Source organism: Thermobia domestica, chromosome 12, assembly GCF_964235325.1.
Source record: "Thermobia domestica chromosome 12, izTheDome1.hap1.1, whole genome shotgun sequence".
NCBI lineage: Eukaryota > Metazoa > Arthropoda > Insecta > Zygentoma > Lepismatidae > Thermobia > Thermobia domestica.
Window position 1 is genome coordinate 78,732,574 of NC_137465.1, and position 27,525 is coordinate 78,760,098.

General features: G+C 36.2%; 1 protein-coding gene across 5 annotated transcripts in view; it reads right to left on the reverse strand.

Annotated features, from left to right (window-relative positions):
• The window catches only part of LOC145666523 (uncharacterized), a 216,452-nt gene that overhangs the window by 70,243 nt on the left and 118,684 nt on the right, over window positions 1-27,525 (reverse strand). For 4 of the 5 annotated variants that reach the window (XM_081733816.1, XM_081733819.1, XM_081733818.1 and 1 more), the window contains one exon: window positions 353-548. In XM_081733816.1, the coding sequence (XP_081589942.1) occupies window positions 353-525 (173 nt within the window). In that variant the 5' untranslated portion in view covers window positions 526-548. Of the gene's footprint in view, window positions 1-352; window positions 549-27,525 lie in introns of those variants that run through there. The other variant, XM_081733820.1, reaches the window with a different exon arrangement.

Here is a 27,525-nt window from a genome sequence, read left to right on the forward strand (position 1 = left end):
TAGGTTGTTCCTTTGGGTCCTCACGACACCAACAATACAGCATTGAAACGAATTCAAGGTGTTCTAGGTTCCCTCACACAACAATGTACACGTTCCCAATTGCAATTTTGTCTGCCGTCTAAGTTGGAAATGTACCGAGAAATGAAACTTCTCCACTGGACATTCCTAAAAAGGAACTAGAATCATGTAAAGGAAGTTTCCGCAAAATATAATCAGCATAGAAGTCTGAATTTACCAACAGTACATCATATGCTCATTTTCATATTTACGAAATGCTTTGCTTTGCTTTCTGTATGTAGTATTTGTGTGTGTACTGACAAACTACTACAAATCTGACAAATTTGCTACTTACTACTTATCTTCTTCGAAGAATTTGACTGCGGCTAAAGGTCTTTTCTTCAAATTTTCTAATATACCTTCAGGTAAATTATCAAGATCTTGAATTTCACCTGGCCACCAACAAGTACCTAATTTTACCCATACAATATCTCCAACTTTATAGGGAATTTCAATTTCCGCAGTCATGGCTAGTGTCTGCTATCAAACTTCTGAAAGAAAAAGAACATGATTGTTACTCTATTGTGCTACTAACACAACCAACATTTATCAATTTGTAATCAAGTGCTAAAGACATTCTTACAAAATTAGTAATTACGTTTTCCAGTATTCAACAAGGGATGTTTCCAGAGTTTGGGAATATCTTCACCTGGCTGATAGCTCGAGAAGACTTACTAAAAAGACGGGGGTTTGAATTTACCTGCAATTTGTTTTCGCTGTCGCTGTGAAAATCTCACATACATCAGAGGGAAGGGGAGGTGAAGGGAGAGGGAGATTACTTTCAGTGTAGATTGTGCTATTGTTCCCAGACATGTCCGTGTGCTCCTGATCCGTTCAATGACACATTGTATAGCATATTTTTATTCCCTCAACTCTTGTCATATATTTTTTTAATTATCCGCCCCCTTTAGATTAAGAGGCAACACTGTAGAATGTTAATTTGTTTAAAATAAATCTGAAAGGTTAAGTTACCAACTCTTTTCGAGATATCTACTTTCTTAACACGACTTTTCCCTCTTTTTGTTATATAACCAGTATTCTAGCTTTTATATGTCATCAGCTCCCGTACGTTATAAACAATCTGTTGTTCGCTACGTAGGAGGGGGAAAAGGGGTACATGGTAACTCAGTGTTAGTGTGCACCTATATGACAACAGGTTCCACTTTAAATCTACGACCAAATCAATTTGTGATTAAAAACATTGTATCTTTTTTTGCGGGATACTCCCATTTTCTCGCAAATTCTCATTAGATAAATTCTTCCAAAATCATTACTTATTATTAATGTCTGTCTCCTTCAGCACAGACTATGACTGTGGGTCATGAACCTGCATATGTAATGATTTTATTTAATTTCGTTTTATCCACTATATTCAGCCCCCACTGTAGGTATGCAGCCACACACAACACACCAAAAATCCTTCGCTATCTTGACTTTGTTCAAAATATTGATGTTCTTCCAACGACTTTTTGTTATTTAGTGGTACATTGTTCTATCTGGCATGAATCGGACCCATCTGTCGTAACGGAATATCCGGGAACTCCCTCGTGCCACCACTGAACGATTCAGAATCATGCATTTTTGGATAGAGCAGATTACAAGTCTAAGACAATAACATGCCGCCTCAACTAAATAGCTAATAGTTTTGGATATTCGCCCCCAAATTTCATTTTCCCACGGTTTTGGACAGTCCTAGCTATGAAACTATGCACTTTTGACCACGGGTCCATATGGACTTTTTTCCTTATTTTGATGTGAGGACTCGCCTGTTTCAGTTTGTCGGTCTAGTTCATTAACACCCCGTATACATACATTGTAGATGGAAGTCCTGGACGTAAATTTGGAACCCTTTTTCCTTGATGCATGTTCTTTAAATCTGCTTTTGGTTCAAATCCCAACATCACACTAATACTTTTTGCCAATACAACTTTCACATCTGTGTCTTTATGAAGACGTTTTACTTTCACTAATGTAAGAAATTGGTAATTTTATGAATCTGTTGTACCCCTTTATCAACTCTGAAATATGAATATAATAACGCACAAGAATAGTTATAAACTTTCATTCATCACTGTCTGAAGGTTTGCAGAAAATTATTATTTTGTTCATTAATGTTTAATATTGAATGAGAATAATGAATCTAGAGAACAGCCACTTCCCATTTTTCACGCACCTCATTCTTTGATGAAGTTTAATAGTGTATGATGTTAAAATGTTATTAGAAAAATATTTCATTGAACTATTACTGGGAAGCATAACGTAAAAACCTCTATCAGGTTCCATTCTTTTTCTTAATCTTTAGGGATGATGCAGGTAATCAGGAGTCGAAAGAAGGACATCATTTCCAATGAACAAGATATTCTTTCTGCTACCTTTTCTTCTTGTCTCCAAGATTTTATATCTGTAAAAAGTTTATGATAATGTCACAGTTTGTAATTCGTCCCTATAAAATAATCCATCAAGTGGTTCCTTCTTTAAATCTTCTATTTCATAAACAGACGAATCTCTACGTATTAACTTCTTCACTTTAAAAGTCCCCAAAGTCCAGTTTTGCATGTATCCTTTATCAAATTTACGTTTTATTTTACTAATTCGTGCTGTATCAGCAATCTTTAGATGTTTTGCGAAGTTCAGATTCTTCTTTTTCTTCTTTATTTTACTATCCTACTGATTATGCCACACTCGTAATAAGATTATTTTAAGAAATGTTTCCAGGTGCCATCTTAACCTTGGTAACACATTTAGTTATACGTTTGATATTTTGTGAAATACTTCCACAGTTTGTCTTTTAGAGTTATGTTAAAACACTCTACAATACTAGCCTTTATATCAGGATTTTTATTTGTAAAAAGTTTTACTTTCCTTCCCTTAAAGCACTTCTGTGTTGTTTTATAAGTAAACTCACTTCCTTTACGTGTTCGTAATATAATTGGTTTTCTGTCCTTGAAAACAACTTTTAACGTTTATAAGACACTTGTACTTTCAGATTTTATTGGCAGAGCCCATTGATCATCAATATTGTTCTCTCCATAGAAATCTCTTTTAAAGTCACGACGTACTGGTTTGTATAATGTACATGTTGATTGCTTCAGTAATCACTATCTTATAGAACGTATGGGAATTTTATTCTTTGTAGTTGTCCATAACTTTTTAACAGTTGAAAATGAAGCGAGATGTGAAGGGTTATAGTAAATTTTGTTCAACTGTTTGTTTACGGTTTCCAACTTAACCACACTAGATGTTTACACACTCGTTTCCTTTTTCTTATAGATAATACTTTTTCCTCTTCCTCTTGTACAAATAATGCTTTCGCACGTTTTTTGCCTTGACGATGATGAAAATGCTTTGTTTCGTTATAAAATATATGACAAACGTTTTGTATTTCCAATAAGTTCTTGTTGACTGTTATTCAAGTATAAATAATTGCAAAATTTCTCCTCTCCGTGTGTTTTCGCGTGTTTCCTTGGTCATGACACATCACAAATTAAATTTACACTGTGAAATCCTTGTAGTTTATCACCTTTGATGTAAACGACCCCTTTATTATCCCACGACGTTTATGTTTCATTCGATTGAGTAATAATTCTGCTCTTTTACAATAATTCTGGGTATAGACACTAATATTTCTTCTCCCAATTCAGGCTTATCCGATTTAGCTGACGTAATCGAAAGTGTCACAGGTTGTTCTTGTTTTCACATGAAACGTAAATATTTTTGAAAAATATTATTAGATTAATTCCATTTTTCTTCATCACTAACAGAGGATAATATATATATATATATATATGGGATTTTAATAATAAAATTATGTATTTAACATAATCTTTTTTGTCATACATCAATCATGGAAGTAATATTACTACATTGCATTTTACATATTTAAGTATCATTTCATACCAGATTAATCATGGAAGTAATCACCAAAATATACCGAAATTAACAAACATTTTTAACATTTTGTTATCCTACATCAATAATAGAAATAATGATATGATAACTAAAACTTATTAACCGAAATGACATAATTACACTGCATTCATATAAATTACAATTTAAATATATAATTATAAGGTCAAAGAAAAACTGTTATCCAGGGATTAATATATATAAAACAATTTTTCTCAGAGTATAAACACCTCATGCAGTTTCTTTCCAAGAGGTAAAGTGCCAAGGAGCGACAAGACGTTACCACGTTGGATAGAAACAGATATGCGCTGTATTAGATAAGATGTAGAGTGAACTTCGCCGGGAACACAAGAAATGCGTCTTCCTATCTCCCTAATGAATTCAAGACTTCTTACACCCCAAGCACCACTGGTTTCAATGGCGATTGGAGTGAAAACAAAACTTTCGAGAAGGTTGTTGTATTTTCTTTGCTTTTTAGCTTCTCTGCGATTAGCAACAGCTCCAGCGCTCATTACTGACAGAGGGAGACTTGAATGAGCGTATGTATCAGCGCATGTGAAGTTCCACAATAAACATTTACCTCTCATCTATGGAACCAGTGTCATCCCATCCGGTCGCTTCCTATCAGAACGACAGCAACCAGAAGGTTCCCGTATTGAAGGAATTCCAGCTGTGTTAAGGGCTCGTAGTATTACATTATTAACGGAGGAGTGTCGGGCGAATCTACCAGCGCTCTTCATTCATGAAAAGCCGTGCAGGCCACGTTGGTTAACCTCATCTCCACAAGCTGGACAGCGATGAGGCTCACAAACAGCTAAACCTAAACGTAAGGCAACAGCAATTCGAAAGCTTTCATTTGATAAAGGCGGAGAAGGTTTCGCCATCAACCATGCACCCGCTTCGGGAGATGAGGCAGCAAGGAGCCTGGCTTTATCTTCCGGAACCACAACAGATTGTAACAGATGATTATGTAATTGAGATGCAATTGGTGTATACCAAGATGACTGATAACACTTTTTGCTAATTTCTGGGAGATTTGTATCTGCTAAGCTTGCCCACTTATTAGAGCCTTCCTGAACTGAACCATCTGGGTTCAAACAATAATTCTGTGGAAGGAGAGCTTCGATTAAACGCATAGATCCATGGTATGACGCTAAGAATGTAGGAATCGCCATATCCACAGCTCGTCGAATACCAAGGCCGCCCAAGCCAACAGGTAAACATGTTTGCATCCAAGAGTCGTCATTTAAGGAGCAGTTCAGAATTGATTCAAGGCCAGAGTTCAGGACAGTATCATATTTTTTTTTAGCAAAGAACTCTCATGCCAAGATGGAAAGCATCGTAAAAAAATAGGTTAAACGAGGGATTGATAAAGATGCCCACAAAAGAAAAAAGGCTGAAATTGAGGAAAGTCGAGATAAGAATAATTCTAAATTAAATATTTTATTCAATAGCACGTTCGTGAGTGCTTCCGACGTGAGAGCAGCGCCTAGAAGACATACATTCTGAATTGTTAGAGGACGTATGCCTGGCGCAGCCTCATTAAATCTTCTAAAGATTTCATCGAATGTCGTTTCATCTGTTCCAAGACAACCCACCTCTCATTTAGAAAAGTTAAGATGCAAGCCAAGAAGTGATGCCTTCTTATTTATTTCTATTAAGGATGAAAGAACCACCACGGGCTCACCACCAATTGTTCCATCGTCTAAGTACCAAATATTTAATTCGGTATTCAGTGATTTTTCTAAAGAGTGTATACTTATAGCGAAACGTGCTGGGCCCAGATGATCACCTTGTTGTACACCTCTCTGAGAAGAAATAGTGTTTCCGTTGAAAAACAGGTCATTTGGTTGAGTATAACATTGATAAGCATACGGATAAATTGAAGGAAAATCATTCATCACTGCGGCAAGCATAGTATGCCGGCGAAGCTCATTAAATGCGTTACGAAAATGCAACTTTACAACTGCCTTAGTAGCACTATGAGTAGAAGAGAAATAAATTCGGGTTGCGTGAACAGCTGCCTCGGCCCCATTAGGAATACAAACACCAAACTGATGGGGATATATATATATATATATATATATATATATATATATATATATATATATTATATATATAGTGAATTTCTTCATCCAAACTAGATTCGTGTTTCTCCAGGGCCAATGATGATGGTAGTGTATAACCGCCACCAGGTTATAGAAGTATTTTTTGTGAATGCTCTGTATATTTCGTAAAGACAGTGATCATTTTTTCGATTTATACTTTATTCTGCGACGCAAAAAATTTCTTCGGTGGGAATTGCTTCTTTCCCACGCAACTGGACAAAGATGTCTCTCATTGTTTTTTTCATATATATATTTAAAACATTGCTTTTTGGTGAGAACATTTCAGTGAGCGACGAACGTTCTCAGTTTCTCTCCCTGATTTATTAATATGCACAGTATATATTCTGCAGTTATTTGGAACTGAATTGACTTTCTTTAATCATTTATGGAAATACTAGCTGACCAGATGTTCAAATGACCAGAGTGACTTCAGTCACATTGCTTTTCCAGTTCCTTAGCTGTACTTTCACACGTCCGAGTTATCGCAATGTCTCGTGCATCGTGGCCAGTTGACTAAATTAACACAAATTTTATTCCGTATTCTGTTTCCATGTGCATACAGGTGATTTAGTTGAGTGGTTTTTAGAATGAACTGCCAACATTTTTCAGTAAACCATTGCAGCTCGTATCTCGAACCTTTGCGCTCGAGGAGTTTGACTCCAGGTCTGGAAGCCATAACCACGCACGTCGCGTCGGGAATTATGTATGACTTTGTGTTAAGGGGCACAAGCTATTACCCGGTGAAGGACGTTTTCTTACGGCTAGCCCCAACTAGTGAAGTCCCAGGTTTACATACCTTGTGCGTACGTTATAAACGCGCCCTCCAACATTAGCATTCCACTTTAGAGACTTTTTTTTTTTACTTTGCTGAAACCTCATCTCAACCTTTCAAGATTGTTTGGAGCAGCAACTAGATTGCTACGTGGGATTATCCCGGCAACTTTTCCATCAGTGCTCTTCCCCCAAGTGTGTCAATGGTGTGAGAAAAGCATTTACAGTGAAATCTCAATTATAATCTTACATGTATAAATCAAAGTGATAAAGGGCTACAACATAGTGAAAAGTAAAGTGCGATTGTGATATTTGAGATAATTATATATAAATCTAGTGTTGAGTGTTGTGATCATTTCTCTTCGTTCCTCTTTTTAATAGTATTCTAATAAATAAGTATAGTGTCATTTAACCCAGTGTGTTTTCGTTATATGTGTGAATGATATTTGTGTGCGTTATGGTCTGGATGACCGTTTGATCGTCCGTGAGGTTTTTCGAGGCGAGACATCCGAACCTCTCGGCGCCTAATGCTCATCTCGTTATTGAGACCGACGATCGATTTGGAAACAATTTGTAATCCCTTCTTGGAGAGGTCCTTCAACGTCCTACTCAGGTAAGTCCAGGTCTCCACGAGAATACTTATTGGTAGGACAACGAACTCCGAACAGAGACGGCGAATCGATTACAAATAAATGGCAGCCCGGACAGCGACCCGTTACCAGCTTGGTTGTAAATAAATGACGCCCGAACAGCGACCCGATACCCGGGTGGTTACAAGTGGTGGTGATTGTATACGGTTAAGAACTTCAGGTGAAACTAAAATCGTTTTTTTAGCGTGTTCTATACCACTAACGGAATAGTAAACTTAATAATGTAGCACTTAGAACAGGAGCCAATAATGCAGATAAGACTAGACCGTGTAACACTAATAAATGCTTTTTCTTCTTATCGACGGGGTTTCCTTTATTCACAGATATCGAAGCGTTCTCTTGTATCGCTTTACTCTTACTCTCTACGTCTTTGTAAGAGGTACATTGCCTTTTAATACACTGCCTTTATAACAGCACTCGCAAATACTACGAATAACTGAAATCTGCATTTGCCACAACAGCTTTACGTAATATAGGATTTGTTTTACATAGCGTACGATTATCATCGTGTTTTATTCTTGCAGAAATAGTCATACAATAAAGAAGCACAGTTTAAAACTAGCATTATAAATACAGCTTGAACGTCTTCTTTTCTTATTTTTCTACTTCATTCGAACACAAATATAATGGTAAACAGGAAATATATTCGTTTGAAAGCGAATTTTATCTGGCGTATCCTGTCTTAAATCAACAAATAAATATTTATATGGTAACTTTGTTGCATTGTTAAAGCTTTTTTCAAGAAATTTTGGATTCTTAGGAATTAGCTAATAACTCATATGTTTAATTTTTGATTCATCCCTTGTATTTTTAAATATATGAAAACAACAATTCAAATTCATATTTCTGATCACTTTTCCCTGATGAAATATGTTTTGTGTAATATGAGAACCTTTTGTAAAGAAGTCAACTATATTACTGTTCACTTCGCACATATGATCGTCAATAATAATAAGATGGGGTCCATTTTGAGGTAGTCTTTTGTTCGAAGTAATCCTTTAAAAAATTGTACTTTCACTGAAATTTCTCCATAACCACACTGCCACTCTCCATAATACCAATAAATATGAAATGATGTATTAATCATGCATGATAAATTAGAAAGTAATTGTATTACAAACGAAGTTTTTCCACATACACTTGGTCAAGCAACAACAACACATGAAAAGGGTTGTTTCCAGGTCGTATCCATGTTAATGAGTATGATGATTGTCTCTTTTAATGATGTATTTATATAAGAGCATCTTACACTTCTCTTCGTCTTTTACTTGGAGAACAGTATCCATATGGTGCAGTGTCATATGAATTTGGGTTTCTACGAAGTTTTAAGTAATTAATCGTATACACTTTTGTTTCAGGTATGCTAATAATAGTATGATCTTCGGCAATTTTTTCTCATTTGTGATCTTGACTTCTAACGTACGAAATACTTTATTATCTGCATCTTCATATTCACGAACTATTATCTTCATCACAAGAAAATTTAATTTTTTTCACGATTCGTAATTTACTGAAAAGATTCGCACTTTACATACTCGATATTCATTTTTTGTAGCGGGTTTAAAAACACGTAAAGCATAGTTCTTAGGTCCCCACTTACAAATTCCACAATATAATCATCTTTACCATACTTTATCAATTCATTTGTTGGAATTATATATTCACCAGGATTTTGTGTGTAAATCACTGAGTCGGTATTAAAATACAACACTCTCCTCACTGACCAAAATAATTATGCAACTCATGACGTGCATGCATGGTCGTGTACGATGCAACTACAACGTCCACTGTTGAAAGTGAAACAGAAACTTTATCCGTGTACTGCCAGTATACATATAACATGTCACCGTTTACTGGAATTATTTGATGAACATCATCAGATGTTCATTTATCATATAATTCCATAGATTCACTGATGATGTTCACGTGTTCCATATTCTCATATTGATCAAACTTCCCCCAAATGAATTCAACATTAGCTTAGCTGCTCCTTTTTCAAAAAAATTCTTGAATGTATTTTTCCTTTAGCTCATCTCACACCATGAGGGCCATCCACCAGCTTCCGTTTGCGCTTTAAGGACGGTTTTAATGTATTCTGCAAACAATCTACCACTTTTCGTTCTTGGATCATATTCAACAAGATCACAAGCCCAAATCTCATAAATTTCTATTATTTTATATCCTTTTTCTAGCGCATTCCTCATTTCATCTGCTACCCACGAACTCGTTCTTCATCTGTGTGATTGCATGATATCTGATTCAATTCATCACACAACATGTACGATAAAGTGCAAACATTAATTTTCCATTTGATTCATAAAGGAAAACAGGATGAAAGAGTTTTTGCCTGCAGGATCCTCAACTTCACCAATCCTTCTACATTTTCAATGCTTGGGAAATTTGCATCTCCAGGCAATTGTACGCACGTAATTGTATGATCTTTCAGAACAGGTTGGGACAATCTCTCTCCCTGGGAATTCCAGAAGAAAGCGTACAGCACCTTCTCATTGAACGCCACTCGACGACTTTCTTTTCATTTTTCTGGAGGGGGAAGGAGGGGATAAATCTATGTATTTGCATTGCATCGACTGCCTTTTTGTTTTTGGGTTGATTAATGGAATTCGGGATTCATCCACTGTCACAACACTTCCCAAGAAATTGCGTCCTTCTCTTCTGAAGTGTGTCAAATTTGCGACACTTCATCAAATTATTGCCTGTTTTTAATCGTCATTAATAATTGTGAAACCCAGCGAGAAGAAACTTTCCGTCGTCCAGTTCGTTTGTAATTTGTTCTAGTGTTCTCGCTGTTAGCCCCAGTGTATCACAAATTTCCTGCATGGCGACACGCCTATCTTCCATTATGAAATGTTCAATACGGGTAATGTCAGCGTCAGTTGATGCTGTTTTACGACGTCCAGACCTCACCTTCTCATTGAACGCCACTCGACGACTCTTTTTTTTTTTTGGGGGGGGGGGAGGGGATAAATCTATATATTTGCATTGCATCGACTGCCTTTTTGTTTTTGAGTTGATTAATGGGATTCGGGATTCATCCACTGTCACAACACTTTCCAAGAAATTGCGTCCTTCCCTTCTGAAGTGTGTTAAATTTGTGACACTTCATCAAATCATTGCCTGTTTTTAATCGTCATTAATAATTGTGGAACGCAACGAGAAAAAACTTTCCGTCGTCCAGTTCGTTTGTAATTTGTTCTAGTGTTCTCGCTGTTAGCCCCAGTGTATCACAAATTTCCTGCATGGCGACACGCCTATCTTCCATTATGAAATGTTCAACACGGGTAATGTCAACGTCAGTTGATGCTGTTTTTCGACGTCCAGACCCCTGCTTATTTTTCACACTTGTTCGTCCTACTTTGAACTCATACACCCACTTCTTAACAGTGTTTTCTGTAAGAGCACTACCACCACATACATCCTTCAATTGGCGATGAATGTCGGATGCATAACGTCCAGTTGCTAGGCCTATTTTATTATTTTATGGCGGGATTACTTTTGTACTTAGAAGACTGAAATTTTGCACAAACACCCAGTACACCGAGTAGTTTTTATCATTTTTTTTTCAGATCTCTGCGTTAACACGGAAGGGTCCATAGGGGCAAATAAGGAAAGAAAAGGGATATTTTAACCAAAAATTCCTCTTTCTCGCGATTTGTCCGCCTCAGATACATGATGGAGACATGTGAATGGTACCGTTTGAAAGGCAATTCTATTCTGAAGGGATTGATGGACAAACCATGATTCTAGGGTAAATAAGATGCCTTATGAAATTTACGGTAATCTGGGTCTTTTAAGGTAATCTGGGACACTGTGGGGATCATAGGTAAATATTTTCCCGCCCTTACTATTCAACAACATTCACAAAAGCCTCGGACAACATTCCTCAACAAAGCCTCAACAACATTCACAACTATACAACATTCACAAAAGCCTCGGACAAGGACTGATAACTTGGCACGACATCAGCAAAAGAAAATGGACATGAGATTTGGAACATGGAATATTAGAAGTCTTTATAGGGCAGGCGCGTTAAAATCTGTAACGAGTGAGTTAGAGAAATACAGGATGGACTTAGTAGGAGTTCAGGAAGTTAGATGGGAAGGAAATGGAGCAGAGAATTCCGGAAATTTTACGTTCTTTTACGGGGAAGGAAATAAAAATCACCAGTTAGGAACAGGGTTTTTCGTTCACAAACGAATATTACCAGCAATTAAACGGGTTGAATTTGTTACTGACAGACTTTCTTTTATTATTCTTAAGGGACGGTGGTGTGATATTATTGTTTTAAATGTACATGCTCCAACTGAAGATAAGGGTGACGATATAAAAGATAGTTTTTACGAAGAAGTGGAACGGATATTTGACCAACTCCCGCGATACCATATGAAGATTCTATTAGGGGATTTCAATGCGAAGGTAGGACGAGAGGATATTTTCAAACCGATTATAGGGAACGAAAGTTTGCATAAGGAAAGTAATGACAACGGTGTTAGACTCGTGAACTTTGCAACATCCAAAAACCTAATCGTGAAGAGTACAAAATTCCCACATCGCGACGTTCATAAATACACTTGGACATCACCAGACGGAAAAACACATAATCAAATTGATCACGTTTTAGTAGATAGAAGAAGACAATCTAGCATAATTGACGTCCGGTCGTTTAGAGGGGCTGATTGTGACACTGATCACTACCTGGTAGTAGCGATAATACGGGAGAGATTATCGTTGAATAAAGGTAATATTCAATGTCCGAAAACGGAGAGATTTAATTTAAAGAAATTAGAAGAGAGCCAGGTAAGAGGGGAATACTAGATTGAAGTTTCGAATAGATTCGCGGTTTTAGAAGACTCGGAGTGCACTAGTGTTGAGGATACTTGGATTGAAATTAGAGATAGCATTAAAAGTTCAGCAAAAGAAAAATTGGGACACGCGGAAATACGTAGGAACAAACCATGGTTCGACCAAGAATGCATTAAACTAGCAGAGAAGAGAAAACAGGCAAAATTACAGTGGCTACAAAATCCGAATGAAACAACTACACAAAATTTCGCAGATATCAGGCGGGAAACTTCCAAAACTTTTAGAACAAAGAAACGGGGTTTTTTGAAAGCTAAAATTAAGGAACTTGAAGATAATAGTAAAAATAAAAATATTCGGGACATGTATAAGGGGATCAGTGAATTTAAGAAAGGCTATCAACCTCGTGCTTATATATTAAAGAAATCTGACGGAACAGTTCTCACCGATACGGATAGCCTCTTAAATAGATGGAAAGATTTCTTTGACGATTTACTGAACACGCAGCCAAAAACTAATGTGCGTGGAGAAAAGGAGATACACACCGCAGAACCGTATATTCCAGAACCCAATCGAATAGAAGTGGAAGCCGCTATAAAGAAATTGAAGAAACATAAATCTCCGGGTGTAGATGAAATTCCGGCTGAGTTAATTTTAGCTGGAGGCGAAAAATTGTGGAACAAGATACACAAACTCATTCTCCTTATCTGGAACAAGGAAGAATTGCCACAAGAGTGGAAAGAATCAATCATAGTTCCAATTCACAAGAAAGGCGACAAAACTGACTGTAATAATTATCGAGGCATTTCTCTTCTGTCAACATCCTATAAAATACTTTCAAATATTCTGTTAGCAAGATTGACCCCATACGCAGATGAAATTATTGGAGATTATCAGTGCGGATTTAGACGAAATCGATCAACTATCGACCAAATATTTACCATTCGCCAAATACTCGAAAAGAAGTGGGAATACAATACCCCGGTACATCAAATATTTATTGATTTTAGAAAGGCTTACGACTCGGTTAGGAGAGAAACATTATACAACGTTCTTACAGAACTTGGAATACCGAGAAAGCTAATTAGATTAATTAAGATATGTTTAAGTGAATCCCAAAGTAAAGTCCGGGTAGGAAAATTTTTGTCCACGAGCTTCCACGTCGAAAATGGCCTGAAACAAGGAGATGCGTTGTCGCCATTATTATTTAACTTTGTGCTGGAATACGCCATAAGGAAAATCAAAGATAGCAACCAGGGCCTAGAGTTGAACGGCATTCACCAGGTTATGGCATATGCTGATGATGTAAATTTAATAGGGGATGATAGGAGAACAGTAGAAATAAATGCAGAGATCTTATTAAACGCTTGCAGGGACATGGGTTTAGAAGTAAATGCAGAGAAAACTAAATACATGGAAGTGCGTCGGGACCGTAATACGGCAAATTGTGGGGGCGTTAAAATATTAAATAATACTTTTGATAAAGTGGATACTTTCAAATATTTAGGATCAATATTAACAGATGAAAATCATATTCATGAAGAAATTAAATGTCGACTAAAAGCAGGGAATTCGTGTTACTATTCGGTTCAAAATCTCTTGTCGTCGCGAATTCTGTCGAAGAATTTGAAGCTTAAAATATATAAAACGATAATCATGCCTGTTGTTCTGTATGGTTGTGAAACATGGTCGCTTACTCTGAGGGAAGAACATAGACTGAAAGTATTTGAGAACAGGATCCTGAGAAGAATATTCGGACCCAAGAGGAACGAGAATGGGGAATGGCGGAAATTCCATAACGAGGAACTACATAGTTTATACGGTTTACCCAACATTGTTAGGGTCGTGAAGTCTAGGAGGCTTAGGTGGGCAGGTCATGTAGCTAGAATGGAAGAAAGTAGAAACGCTTTCAAAGTCTTGACTGGTAGACCCATAGGAAAACGACCATTAGGAAGACCTAGGCGCAGATGGGAGGACAATATTAAGATGGATCTCGCAGAGATAGGAATACAAAGTAGAAACTGGATGCAATTAGCTAAGGATAGAAGTCAGTGGAGAGCTTTTGTGAACGCGGCACTGAACCTCCGGGTTCCATAGGCCATAGAGTTAGTTTTAGTTAGTTACTATTCAAGATACAAGCTTGAAATTTTGTCCACACATTTAGTACACCTCTTAGTATTTTTCAGTTGATTTTCGGATCTCCGCGTTAATACACGGAGGCATAGAGAGGCTCAAAATTTGAAGAAAAAAAAAATCTGAAAAAATCCTGATTTCTCTCAAATTTTACCGCCTAAAGGACAAGATAAGGAAATGTGAATGGTACCGTTTGAAAGGTTGCTCTATTGTGAAGAAAACGAGGTATGAACCATGATCCTACGATAAATAGGGATGATGTTGTGGCCGCTTGACTGAGTCTATAATTTACCTTTAAAAAGGCCAGAATTTAAAAGGGTTAAGGGAAGTGGAGGATTATACATATATACTACTCTTTGGCTGTGTGGGGGCTGCACCCCCAGACCCTCGGATTTGCTCTTCCTACGGCCTCGCACCTCTTAAACCCACAATTCTACTAAATTTTTAAGTATCTTTACTTACTTAAATAACATGGGAATTTCTTATTCCCCTTTAGACCCCTTGAAAAAACTAAAAATATTCTCTTTTGGCAATTTTCCTGTGGGTTAGTCCCGGAAGGCCACAATCATGACAAATTTCATAACTTAATCCTGCCAGAAGTGCCTAAACATTTTGGTGTGTAGATGATGTTCCATATGAATAACATGGGAAAGATTTTCCAGTTCTCCATAAGACCACTGTAAAGTTAGGAATTTCTATTTTTGGTGATTTACTTGGGTAACGCTAACGAAAATGTACAAGCATACCGAATTTGAAGTTTATATTCCAATTTCAAGTACCTAAAGTAAGAGATTATAAATAAAAAACAAGCTCATTTAAATAACATTGAGAATTTCTTCATCCCCCTTTGGAACCTATGGCCATGTTAGCCTGTCACGTTGAGGGATGACGTCCCTCAGTAATCACACATCCAAGGAATGAAGAGGAAGTGGCCTGGGACCTGTATATAGCGTACCATCTCGGCATTTGCCTGGTGTGAATGGGGAAAACTGAGGAAAACCTCATTCAGAATAGCCATTCTTAAGAGTTTTTGCACATTGTCGACCGTGTTCCCACCGGGAATCGAACCTAGCTTCTCTCTCTTTCTCACTTCTGTACTTCTAACAGATATCTATTCGTTTCAATTTTTCATTGAGAAATGTTTAAGTTTCTCCCAACATTAATTATGAACCTAGTTTCGTCTCATTTTTATTATTTCACTTTATTGATACTAATACATGTATATTTTGAAATTAGAATTGTGCTCATGTTGTTGATTTTAATACGGGAGGTAGGAAATGAGATGAGACAGGGGTGGTCTTTCTACCAGACACGATTATGGGATAAGAAGGGGTATATTGGATAAGTTTAATTACTGTAATGCATGTAATGCATTCCCAACATATATAATCGTGATATTTAGTGTATATTTTCAACAACTTACATGATGCACAATGAGTGCAAGAGGCAGTGATATTATCAACACGTTACTAAAAGAAAATATTACATTCATACAAATTAAAATGAAAAAAATCATCATAAAAGAAAATCATTTTAATGTTATTGCAGAAAGAACTTGCAAGGATTTTGTTGTGGACAAAGTATAAAGTGACTAACTTAGTGTGTTCCTTGGTTGCCTTTGCACAAACTTGAAACAATTATGCTTTAGAGGTTAGAAATTTTAACTTCCATCTCGATGTTTTAATTGTTTATTTTTTGATAGTGGCAAGTGAAAAATATTTATTTTATTATGTTTCTATGAACCTAAAAATCTTGCCTGCAGCACCCTGACAAGTTTATTTGTGTGAGTGCTGGAGCCAGGCAGCACCCACGTAGTCGGCGCGCATGGACAGAACAACCCCTAGCATTTCTTACACAGCACATGGTTGTTTGGCATAGAACGTTGCTACTATACTAGTGAGTTCCAGCTAGTTAAGCCTTTTATTAACAGCCGGAGGCAGCATTCTGTTATATCGTTGTAGTGAGTCGCGTGTTAAAATACTCCTAGTATTAGCTTTTTCATTCTTCCATTGACCTTGAAGGACACAACAAATGCCTTTCGAGGAATACAAGTTCCCTTTAATTCATGAAGTTGATATAGAAATGACCTTCCAACCTATGCTGTGTATAAATGCTGGAAGTCTTTCTAAAACGCGCGGAACGAGCGAGCCATTTATCAAACAGCTCGACTCGAAACTCGACGTCAAAAACAGTGCCTCGGCTCGGAACTCGATTCGAGAAAATTACCTTTGATTCGACCCATCCCAAGGCATTAGAAAAAATGGCTGCTTAGTATTATTCTGCTAAACTAATTATATAATAATGACAATGTTGTTACGTAAAATTAAAAATACAGAATATAGAGAAGCATAGGATACGCAAACATCTGAAAGACCTCCAATATTAAATACCAACAAACTATTTTCTAGTAGTACAGTAGGCCTGCTCATCAGAACACGGTTTATTCATATTAACCCCTTACTGTATATCGTTAATTATGGTACCCTAGTTTTCAGGGTGCGAATTACCGAGGGGGATGAGGGGGATTTTTCCCCCTAAATCACATTTTGTTCCCTCCAAAGATATCAACTAAAGTATCCCCACCGGGGATCCTCGCTTTCCCCCCAAAAAAACATGCTTAGTATAACGCCAAATTCCACTGATTTTTGTCATTTCTTGTAAGTTTAATCTGCTAGCCGTATTTCAAAATGAGCGATGGAAACTGCTCAGTATTGGTCATTCTAATTTCCCCACTATTTTCATCGTTGCTTATTTTAACTATAATATTATGACTACAGTTGTTACTTGCAATGGTATCCTCATACCATTCAGTTCGTCGTTGTTCGTGAATATTGAATGTACTAATTGCGTATAACCAAGTAGAATATGGATTTATAAATGCTCTTAGTGGTTGGCCCAGAAGTAAACAAATGGCTTCTTCCATCATACTCGGGCATGTAATATCCATCCTCTACATTTGTGTCGATTATCATCATGTTTTAATTTTGTTATATTTCATTTTAGTTTGCAAGTTTGCATAATATTTGTAATATCCAATAAATAGAACAAGTGGATTTAATACAACATAAGTGGACTATTATTGCTTGAGCATCACTGCCTTTTACAGTTTACGGAAATGAACTTTTGACACTGTACTCAAAATCTGAGTTCGACCTATATATTCTCTCGTGACTATATGTTAATGTATATGCTTACGATGCGTCCATAGTGAGCAGACACGTTAGTGAAAGTGAGTAAGAGCATAAGATTTGTTTTAGCATTTGCTAATACGACTGATTCTCCGTGTCATTCATTGTCTGTCTGTCTGTGTCTGTATAAGCACTTCAACTGGAGCGGGCCGTTTAAAGTTAACCCTTCACTTTCTATCTTTCTTTTCGCTATACAGTTTGCTGTCCACGCCAATAACCTTGTCTGGAAAACTTCAATGTAATGTTTATACTTCATTTGATAACAGAACATAGTGAATCAACTCAGCTGTATCCTAACAGTAGAGTAATAAGTGCTGATTTCCTGAGCTCCATCACAGACTTAACTTGATTTTGAGTTTAACGTCCCGTTCAGCAGCGAGGCTATATGAGACGTGGACCTACTGATTAACGTGGAATCCGAACTACATGAGCTCCCGCCGGGAATCGAACCCGGGCCTCCCACGCCAAAACTCCATCATAGAATCGATATTTGGAAAAAATGGAGAGCGCAGCATTAGCGAGAAGTAGAAGCGCAAGCTCGAAATTTGAACTGCGAGTTTTTAAATATTTGGCTTTCGATTTAACCTTGATGCCAGAAATCGGGCCCAGCAACAATCCATTTCTCATATGATAGGCTAGTATGTAGATTTTTTTGAAGTAAGTCCCGTTTAACTGATAATTTTAGGGTTTTCATAACACTGAAGCAGGTTTTCTTTCGCAAGGCTGTACGCAAAGTGGAAGATTTCAATATAAGAGGAAAAATTAACATGTGTTTGTGATCATGGCTATCAGTCCGGCTGAATTATTAAGTGAGTAAACCCTAGAGAGCTACAAGCACAAGAGTGAGTACAACATTTAAACACGTTCAGAAAGGTTAGGTGTGGTGTGTGCATTTCAAACAATATATTCATAGTTATTGTCAGTAGATTTATTGAATTAATAAATCCCTTATTTATTACAGATGTCACATCATATTTATGTGTGTATGTGGGGGGTAAGGTATTATTGTCTCATTTTGAATTATTGCACCTTCAGACTCTACGTTAAGTTGGTCTAATTTTAGCCTCCTCCTAATATAAATTGTCTAATTCGCACACTGCTAGTTTTTGATAAATATTTCCCGCCGGGACACTTCAGACACTTTACTTTTAAATTCTGTCCACCATTATCCTCAGCCTTGAAGAAAAAGTATTCTTTGAAATGTTTGAACGGTAAAATATTTTTGTTCTCCATCTTTATAAGAACAACACCAATGAAAGTAAAATAGACTACCGATACCACTGCATTCGTAGTTCACTTAATGAATGTATTGATTTGGAGCTGTCAAAATCTATGACAAAATCTTCCAGGTGCTTCCAATCAGTACACGTGATTTCCCTAAGGCTGTTCTCATCTTTAAACAAAACGATTTGTCCTATTCCCGTTTTGTCTACAGACCTTCCAGCAATTTGTATCATTATCTCACTGTCATCTTATCTGTAAGCAAAACGATTATTTCCGTTTCGCGTACGCACACTAAACGAGAGATATTTAGTGATATAGGGAATTTTTGAATATTTGAGGTGATAACGCAATATAAAGATAATGAAAGTATTAATATACCTACTAAATGCAGTCATTCCATTTTTAAGTTAAATCTGTAGAAATTAGTCAGTTTAAGGAATAATAAATTAAACGAACAGCAAACAAAAGTCTAGAATTAACATTGCATAGTATCCTTTTATTGTCTAAAGTTCTCATACTAATTAATAAATTATGCAGTGAGTTTGCCTTTTCTCTTCATTGTTTTTAAGTTTCTATGCTTAAATTTCTCAACTTATGTTCTTTTAGGGTTATAAGTAAGGGAAATTAAGTGTTATCATAATAGTTTTAAATGCGATTCAGCAACGTTCAAGTCCGTCGTTGTCTGTTATCATATTCACTTTAAACGTTATGCCTTGTCTCAAGGCTTATCCTGGCTTATCATTAACAGAAATTTTGTATAAAAATTAATAATTTAACTAAGATAAGTTTAAAGATATTGACAAGGTAATTAGCGCCCATTCCAGCTATTCTGCCCTTTATTCCAGAGCCGCGTTAAATACTAAGGTAAGTTGGAGGAATATGGTCACATGGGGAATATGGGCAATATTAAGCTTATACGTTCACAACTCCTGACCGCAAACATGAAGATATCCCAAATGAGAGTTGGCAAACAATTGTGGAATGTAATTGCTTGGCTGATGGTTACTGTTTCATGCAACTCTGCATTTAGAGGAATTTGTAAAGGAAAAAAGACAAACATTTTAAATTTTGTATTTAAATATTGCATGAACTTATAATATGTTCACAGGAAGTAAGATTTTCTTGCAAAATGTAAGACAACAGAAGAAAATCTAGGTCCCACGCATATAGAGGGAACAATGGACTGTATGATGAATGGTGCGCGGAGTGCGCTGCTATACTGTACACAGAAATGATTCCATCTAATATGAAAGTTACTAATTGGAGAAATATGAGCAAATCGAGTCGGGGTAAAATTATTAGAACAAAACATTGCTGTTTAAGAAATTGACAGAATCAAGCTTTTCAAAAAAAAAAAAAAAAAAAAAAGCGTAAGTTATGGGATTCGAACTGATGATCGTGGATAAAAACAAAATACATTGGGAGCGTGCGATTACCGTCTACTCTACGAAGGTATGCTAAGGTTCACACTGTTAGTAAACGCATATTAGAAAATCACTACCACAAACTGCCTGATCGCTTTCCATATTTTGTGGCTTATTTTCTTTTTTGTTTGTTTACGTATAAAATGTTTAATATCTATTATTAGAGCTATGCAATATGTATAGTAAGTAACATTATGAAAGGTTTACATTGTATTTCTAATAAAGCATAAAATTCCCTCTCTCTCTGTAAATTTTGCCGCGCGTTTGCCACGCTTACGAAAATGGAACTTAGAATTTGGCGATGCGTTTCGGAGGTCTTTTTTTGTTAATCATAACTTCTTTATTTCTTAATTTTTTACAGTAATATTTTTGGAAACGTGTGGTTTCCTTTTTCTGCATATTTCTAAGAAGACATTTAACATTTTCTATCATAAGAAAGTGAGTTATTAATATTTATGTAATTTCGAAATACATGCGACAGAAATTCTGGACCAAAGTGTAGTTTCTTCTTTTATTTATACTCCATTCCTAGACATAGACAAAACATCTTTCCTTCATTTTATTGTCTCTTTAAACAAATTACGTTATGACCCATACCTTCGGTTTAGTCTTACTTGTCAGCAATAAACTTCATGCGTCTGGATTAGTTTTTTTTTTTTTTTTTTTTTTTTTGCCTTTTCTACATGTGCTCAAGAAATAAAATTGGTTCTGTGTGCGTGGGAATCGATCCGTGGATTACAAGATCTTCAGACCACCTTGCTATCGCATACTCTACGAGGGAGGATGGCCAGAGCACAGAAACTGATTTCTTTGTTCAAGAGACATACGCACATTACTCTTGGCTTTGTTACCTCGATCTGTGTGCGAATTTATACAACACGGTTTTCAAATTTTACATGTGATTTCGCCAACAAATTATTAGCTTTAACGCTACATGCAACGTTGATAAAGCATTAAAAGAATAACACAAATTACAAATAGTGATCGAACTTACAACTCTAGTCACAAGAACGATTCTATTCAAGGTATCACCTCACCTTCCTATCTAGAAAAAGACCTGTGTTCGATATCCGGCAGGAGCTTATGTGGTTCGGGTTCCACGTTAATCAGTAAGTCCCGTCTCATATAGCCTTTCTGCTGAAAGGGACGTTAATCTCAAAATCAACTCAACCTATCTAGAAGAAGGGCGAACAAAATTCATTACTGCTACCAGCTAAGAAATATTTATACTCCATTTCTTATTCTCATAAAATAATAATTCTACCTGTCAATCGATAAATGTAATAATATTATTACCTTCTTATGTAAACCTCAAAAGTTGAGTTGATTTTAGTTTAGCGTCCCGTTCAGCAGCGAGGCTATATGAGACGTGGACCTACTGATTAACGTGGAATCCGAACCACATGAGCCCCCGCCGGGAATCGAACCCGGGTCTCCCACGCCAAAGGCGCGTACGCTAACCGCTTAGCCACGAGGGAGCTCTAAACCTAAAAAGAATCTGACATAAAGTATCTCTCTTCTGTTCCTATCAATAGCTTCGACTATGTGTCTTTTTCTTCTTTTGTCATTCTAATAATAATAATAATAATAATAATAATAATAATAATAAATGGACACTGTTTTCCTTAGAAACTTGCGACTTTAAGGTCTACAGTGTAGAGTTCTGCCGACGACAACACACTGGACATTATTTATAAAAAGATCGAAAATCATTATTCACTAACTTATTTTCTACGGTTTGAACTGCAGGAAATGATCATATTTCTTCGCGATAATGTGAATACAATAGCGAAATGTTTCTACGCAATTTCGTTTTTTCGGATGACTGGATAATTTTAAAAATCTTCTATTGTAAAGAAAATAAAAATATGTCTTCAGGGGAAATCGATCTGAGGACCACGTGAACTTGTGCCCACGGTGTTATCGATTACACCACCACGACCTGCTTGCAAGCAAAGCGCTACATTGAGTGATTTCTCGAAAGAGTCCAAGTACTTTACATCGCATTGTATTTTTTGTTTCGTTTTTATTACGTTCACTTTTTGTTTTTCGTACAATGCACGAAAAAGCAAATACATTTTTCGCCACAATGTCTAGGAATACTGTTTTAACTAATAAGCAAATAGGAAGCTACTGGCGAAATGATATGGGGTAATGTGTAGTATTTTATTTTCATAGCAACAAGGGACAAGATACTATTCCGCGGAAAACATGCATAAACTTGTTTGACAGAAATTACTCTCGTGTTGGATTCCCTTTAAGAGTAAATTAAAATTTTACTTTAACTAGAATTTATTCTCATTAATCATCCGCCTTTTTTAGCCTAAAGGACTTAAACGTTGAGAAAAGTATATAGGAAAAATGTTGAAGACTATGCATAGAAAAGTCAGGTGCCAGTGTTTTGTAAGCTATTGACAAAATAATAAAAAGACAGGAAAGAAAATCTCTTAAGAGCTGAAACTGAACAATGTTTTAGCTTTCATGCTTAATTTGCCACTAGCGTGACATATTAAGTTCAATGTATTATACACATTAAACACAAAATTCGCTACTTGACTGATAACATGAAAAATGATAGGTATTGTTAAAAATTAAACATAACACCTCCGACCATGTTTAGAACTTTCGGTATAAATGGAGAATAGGGGTAATTTGTATTATTTTTGATCAATAGTTAAAAATGACATCGAGGTTGTCTTGTCATTACAGCAAAACGGATGAATTACTTGAAATAATCTTTTTAATATACTGTATTTAGCATTTGGTCCAGTTGGGTTTCTATAATGCATTAACCCATATATAATAAGAGAAAGAGATGAACATAAACACCTTATTCTCAAATATGTTAGGACATCTTCCGTTGTCCTTAAAATCCGCTTTTGAGGGGAAAAAGGGACAAGCTCTAAATACGCGGTCATTATGCAAAAGTGACATCGTGATTGTCTGTCCGATCATCACGGGAAATCGAGTGAACTGTTTGAAATGAATATTTGAACTCATTTAGTACTTGGAACAAAATGATTAGCTGACGTCTACTGGAAACTTGACAAAACTTCACAAATATATCATGAATTAATATTTTACTCTTAGTTGAAAATGGCTACTTTGTTGCTTAAAGGAAAAAACAAAAAAGGCTCGAGCAGGAATCGAACCCAGGGCCCTTTGCACGTGAGACGTGGATATTTCTAACTCTGCCACGCCATCACTTGATAACTTTACGTTTCGTCTCATACATGCGTCAAGTTGGAATCTTTAAGACGCCTTTCCCCCACTATTTCTGGCTGTTGCGCTCCTCCAGTTTGTAATATTAGCATTTTAAATGTGCACTACTACCTCGCGAAGGATGGCCTCGAAGTTTTTTTTTTTTTTTACCAGTCTGTTTTCCCCTTGTTAGATAACTCTCTCCGGGCTTTCTTCACGTTACTTTCATACAATACATGTTCTAAGCGAGGAAACGAGTATTAAAAATATAAAGAAAGAGAGTTTCTGACGAATCTCTTACCATAGGAAGACGAAAATCGGCATTTAAACTCCTTCTTACAAATCTGTGACCTCGTGGTGCATCGTTTTCGGAAATTCCAACTCTAGCAAAGAAAGCAAGGGAAATGCTGCAATATCTCAATTTCCCATTTTGTGTTCATAAACTGGCCAATGTGAGTAAGCATTTTAGCTGTTTAAAATAAATCTACAATATATTTAGCAGTTGGATTCACTTGGATATTTTTCATTTCACTTTGATTGATATGCTATTCTACTGGGGAAGAGGTTCGAATATTTCGCAAATAACATTTCCATAAAATTATTCTTGTCGCTCGAAGAATGAGCATTTCAACTAGTTTGTGTCTCACCTTTAAAGATTGCTCCAACCCATATTTTAAAAAGAATTGTGTATTCAATTTTTACTTTTAGAATATATTTACAGGTTTTTTAAACCCGTATTAGAAACCTAGACATCAGCGCAAGCCTGTCTTCAACATTGAGGAGGAGGAGGGGTAAGATCGATCACAATCTTTTTAAGCGATGTTCAAAATATTTATGAAGTTGAAAAACAATGCTGTGGAGGATCAAGGGAGCAGAATGGTCTTCAACACTGGGAGGCAGGCAGATTTGAGGCTTATTCTGGGGACCTCAATTTCATCTCACTTTCCTTTGTGGCAATCGGACACAAATAATCACTTTTCTGCCCCAAAAACACATTTCAAATCGGATTATTGAAAGGGCAGTCCCCCTCAGTTCCAAGATTGGAGGGGATATGTCCCTCTCATCTCCCAGGATTTGCTCCAAAGAACCTAGAAACACAATTTTAGGAAGCTAAGAATTAAGTTTAATTATGGGTCACAATAATTCAGCGAGCGATCAACTTTTATACGCAGATTTATGACTTTAATCTAATTAAGGTTACATGGAAATTGATCCAAGCTTAGCTTGTAGATTAATAGAGACCTTTCACAATTCACAAATCAATCATCTTTCTTGAAACTGATAGTTTTAAGACTGATCAGTTGATTCATTGGGAGTGTAACATCCCTTTCAGCCCCGAGACTATATGAGAAATGGTTCTACAACTTAACTTGGGATCCTAAACTAAATGAACTCCCATCAGAAATCAATCTCTTGATAGGGTTGATTCCATAAATGTTACATTCTTTTCATTCTCACGTGAATGTTCCCAAATAGAATATGACGTTTCAGAATACATACTGTCTTTCCACTCGGTATGAACACTAGTTTATTAATCATATTCTCATTAAATAGTGGACATGATTTCTTTTTTCAACATACTGAAACATCTAATAATAATAGCAAAATATACTAATATTGTTTCTTTTCTCTTTATGTTTTCACACAGATCAGTATTTCATTGATAACATTGTGTTTTAAAAAAAGTGTGTTCAGTTCACAGTTAAGACAGAGATAAGACAGCCACTTGAAAGCGCCTCAGGTTATATTGCTTTGCTCCTCTCCCTAGTCGTTTGCTCTCCTGCCCTCAGGTTATATTGGACCAACCTGCTACTTTCATTTCAATTACTTGTATATTTAGTTTCGGATGTAAGCTTATTTTATATTTTATTAATGGAAAGAAATCTAGAACATCGTTACTTTTTATATACGTAGGTAGAGCCATACTTGCAGCCTTATAATATCACCTTACACAAGAATTCAAAAATCTAACAGAATGACACCACATATAAAACTCATACTACAAGTAATGGCTGTTCTTTCCACGAAAAAAAGCACTTAAAGATTCGAACATGGATCAGTTTATTGGTAGGATAGAGCGTTACCCACTACACCACACACTCACGTGCTTGTTTTCTTGCTATACACTTTAAACATTCAGCATATGATTTTTGTTTCTGTCGTCTTACCGTATAACAGTTTCTCTGCTTTCCCTGCTTGTTACACTATTTGTGTTATTTGTTGTGTAAATTGCATTTGCAAACGTAATATATATATATATATATATATATATATATATATATATATATAATTTTTACCAGGATCCCCAGCTTTAAGATTTTAAGGTCAGTTACATTAAGTCAAATGATTTTCCTATATCTTCCATCGCTTCAACGGACAAAAGATACTATCCAGCGGAAAACATGCATAAACTTATGTGACGAACAACACACATCAAGAGAGATAGTCAAACATAGATATAGTGAGACCGCACAATCTTGTTTCTAGAATCATGTTTCAAAATTAAATGAACATTAATGAAAAAGTAGTTTAACGTCCTACGTTTAAGTTCTTTAGGATTTGTTGGCTTAGGACTTCTGGCCATTGATTTCTGGGCTTTCGGTATCTATGGCTATTTACCCCTCACGTTTGAGGGATGACGTCCCTCGGCGAGCACAGTATCCGGGGAAAGGGAAGGAATAAAGGATAGGAGGGGATGAAAGCGGCCTGGGACTTACAAATTAGGTCCCACCCCGGCATTTGCCTGGTGTGAGTGAGCAAAAACCCAGGGAAGCCTCATTCAAGACGGCTGGCTCGAAAAAGCTTTTCACATTTTTTCGACCGAGTGCTCCCACCGGGAATCGAACCAGCGACCGCACACACCAAGTTTTTTAGGCTTAAGGAGACGGACAATTAATAAAAGTTAGCTAGTTAAAGTTTTAATTATATTCTAACGGGACTCAAACCCCTGACTACATATACCAAATGCGCACACGCTAGTCACTAGACCAGCAGGAAAGGATAGAACTATATTAACAATGTCATACAAATTATTCGTGTGTATGATTTGTTTTCTTCAGATTTGTTCGAGTCTTACCGAGTCACATCTCTGACTGATTCCAGGTCAAAATTCTTAACCAGTTTCATCCCTACTTACCAATACAACGTTTGTTCCAATCACAACAGGTGAGAATTGACTGTAATGAGATAGATACTTTTTTCTAAAACGAGTTCAATTTTAGGCGGGAGCTCATGCGGTTCGGATCCCACGTTAATGCTCTAGCACTATCTCATATGGCCTCGCTACAGAACGGGACGCTAAACTCAAATCAACTACTACAACTAATAACATATATTCTAGAAAGGGCTCTTCATATTATTTTCTTCATAATAAACTTATCTTCATGTCAAACAGAACAAACATTTATACATAACAATAAATATTCAGTAAAACCTTCAGCAGTATTCAAAAATTAAAAAAAAAAAAAAAGATTTAATATATGGGCTTCCACCATAAATAGGTTCTAGCAAGCGAAGTGTGCTATTTTTGACATTTTATTTTGATATTAAAGATGAGTAACAACATTTGCTAAATGTTGACGTTACTTTTCTTCCTGAGCTATATAAAAAGGAAAAAATATTTCTTGACCTAAAATACAGCATGTAGTGATAACGTAATTAGGTATGGTGATTTATAGACAAAACAGGAAGCAGGAGCTAGTTCAATAAAACACCCTGGATTTATCATTAGTTTGGTCATTTGTAAGGACAATTTTAAAACCATGGAACATGAAACTTGTGCTGAATTCTCCAAGATTTAAAGTTCGATAGAATCTGAATATATATTTCAGATTCTATCGATAATCAAATTCAAGTTATATATTTGAAGGTGAAGTGTCCCTACCTATTGGATAAACTTGTGTTTTAGCATATAACGACAAATATTTTCCCTAACTTTCAATACCTTGCACTTCATTGCAGTTTAAATTTATTACAGTTTGTCACATTATCTTCTACATTTACGTATATAAATATATTCATTTGTTTCAATTATTTATGCAAAGAA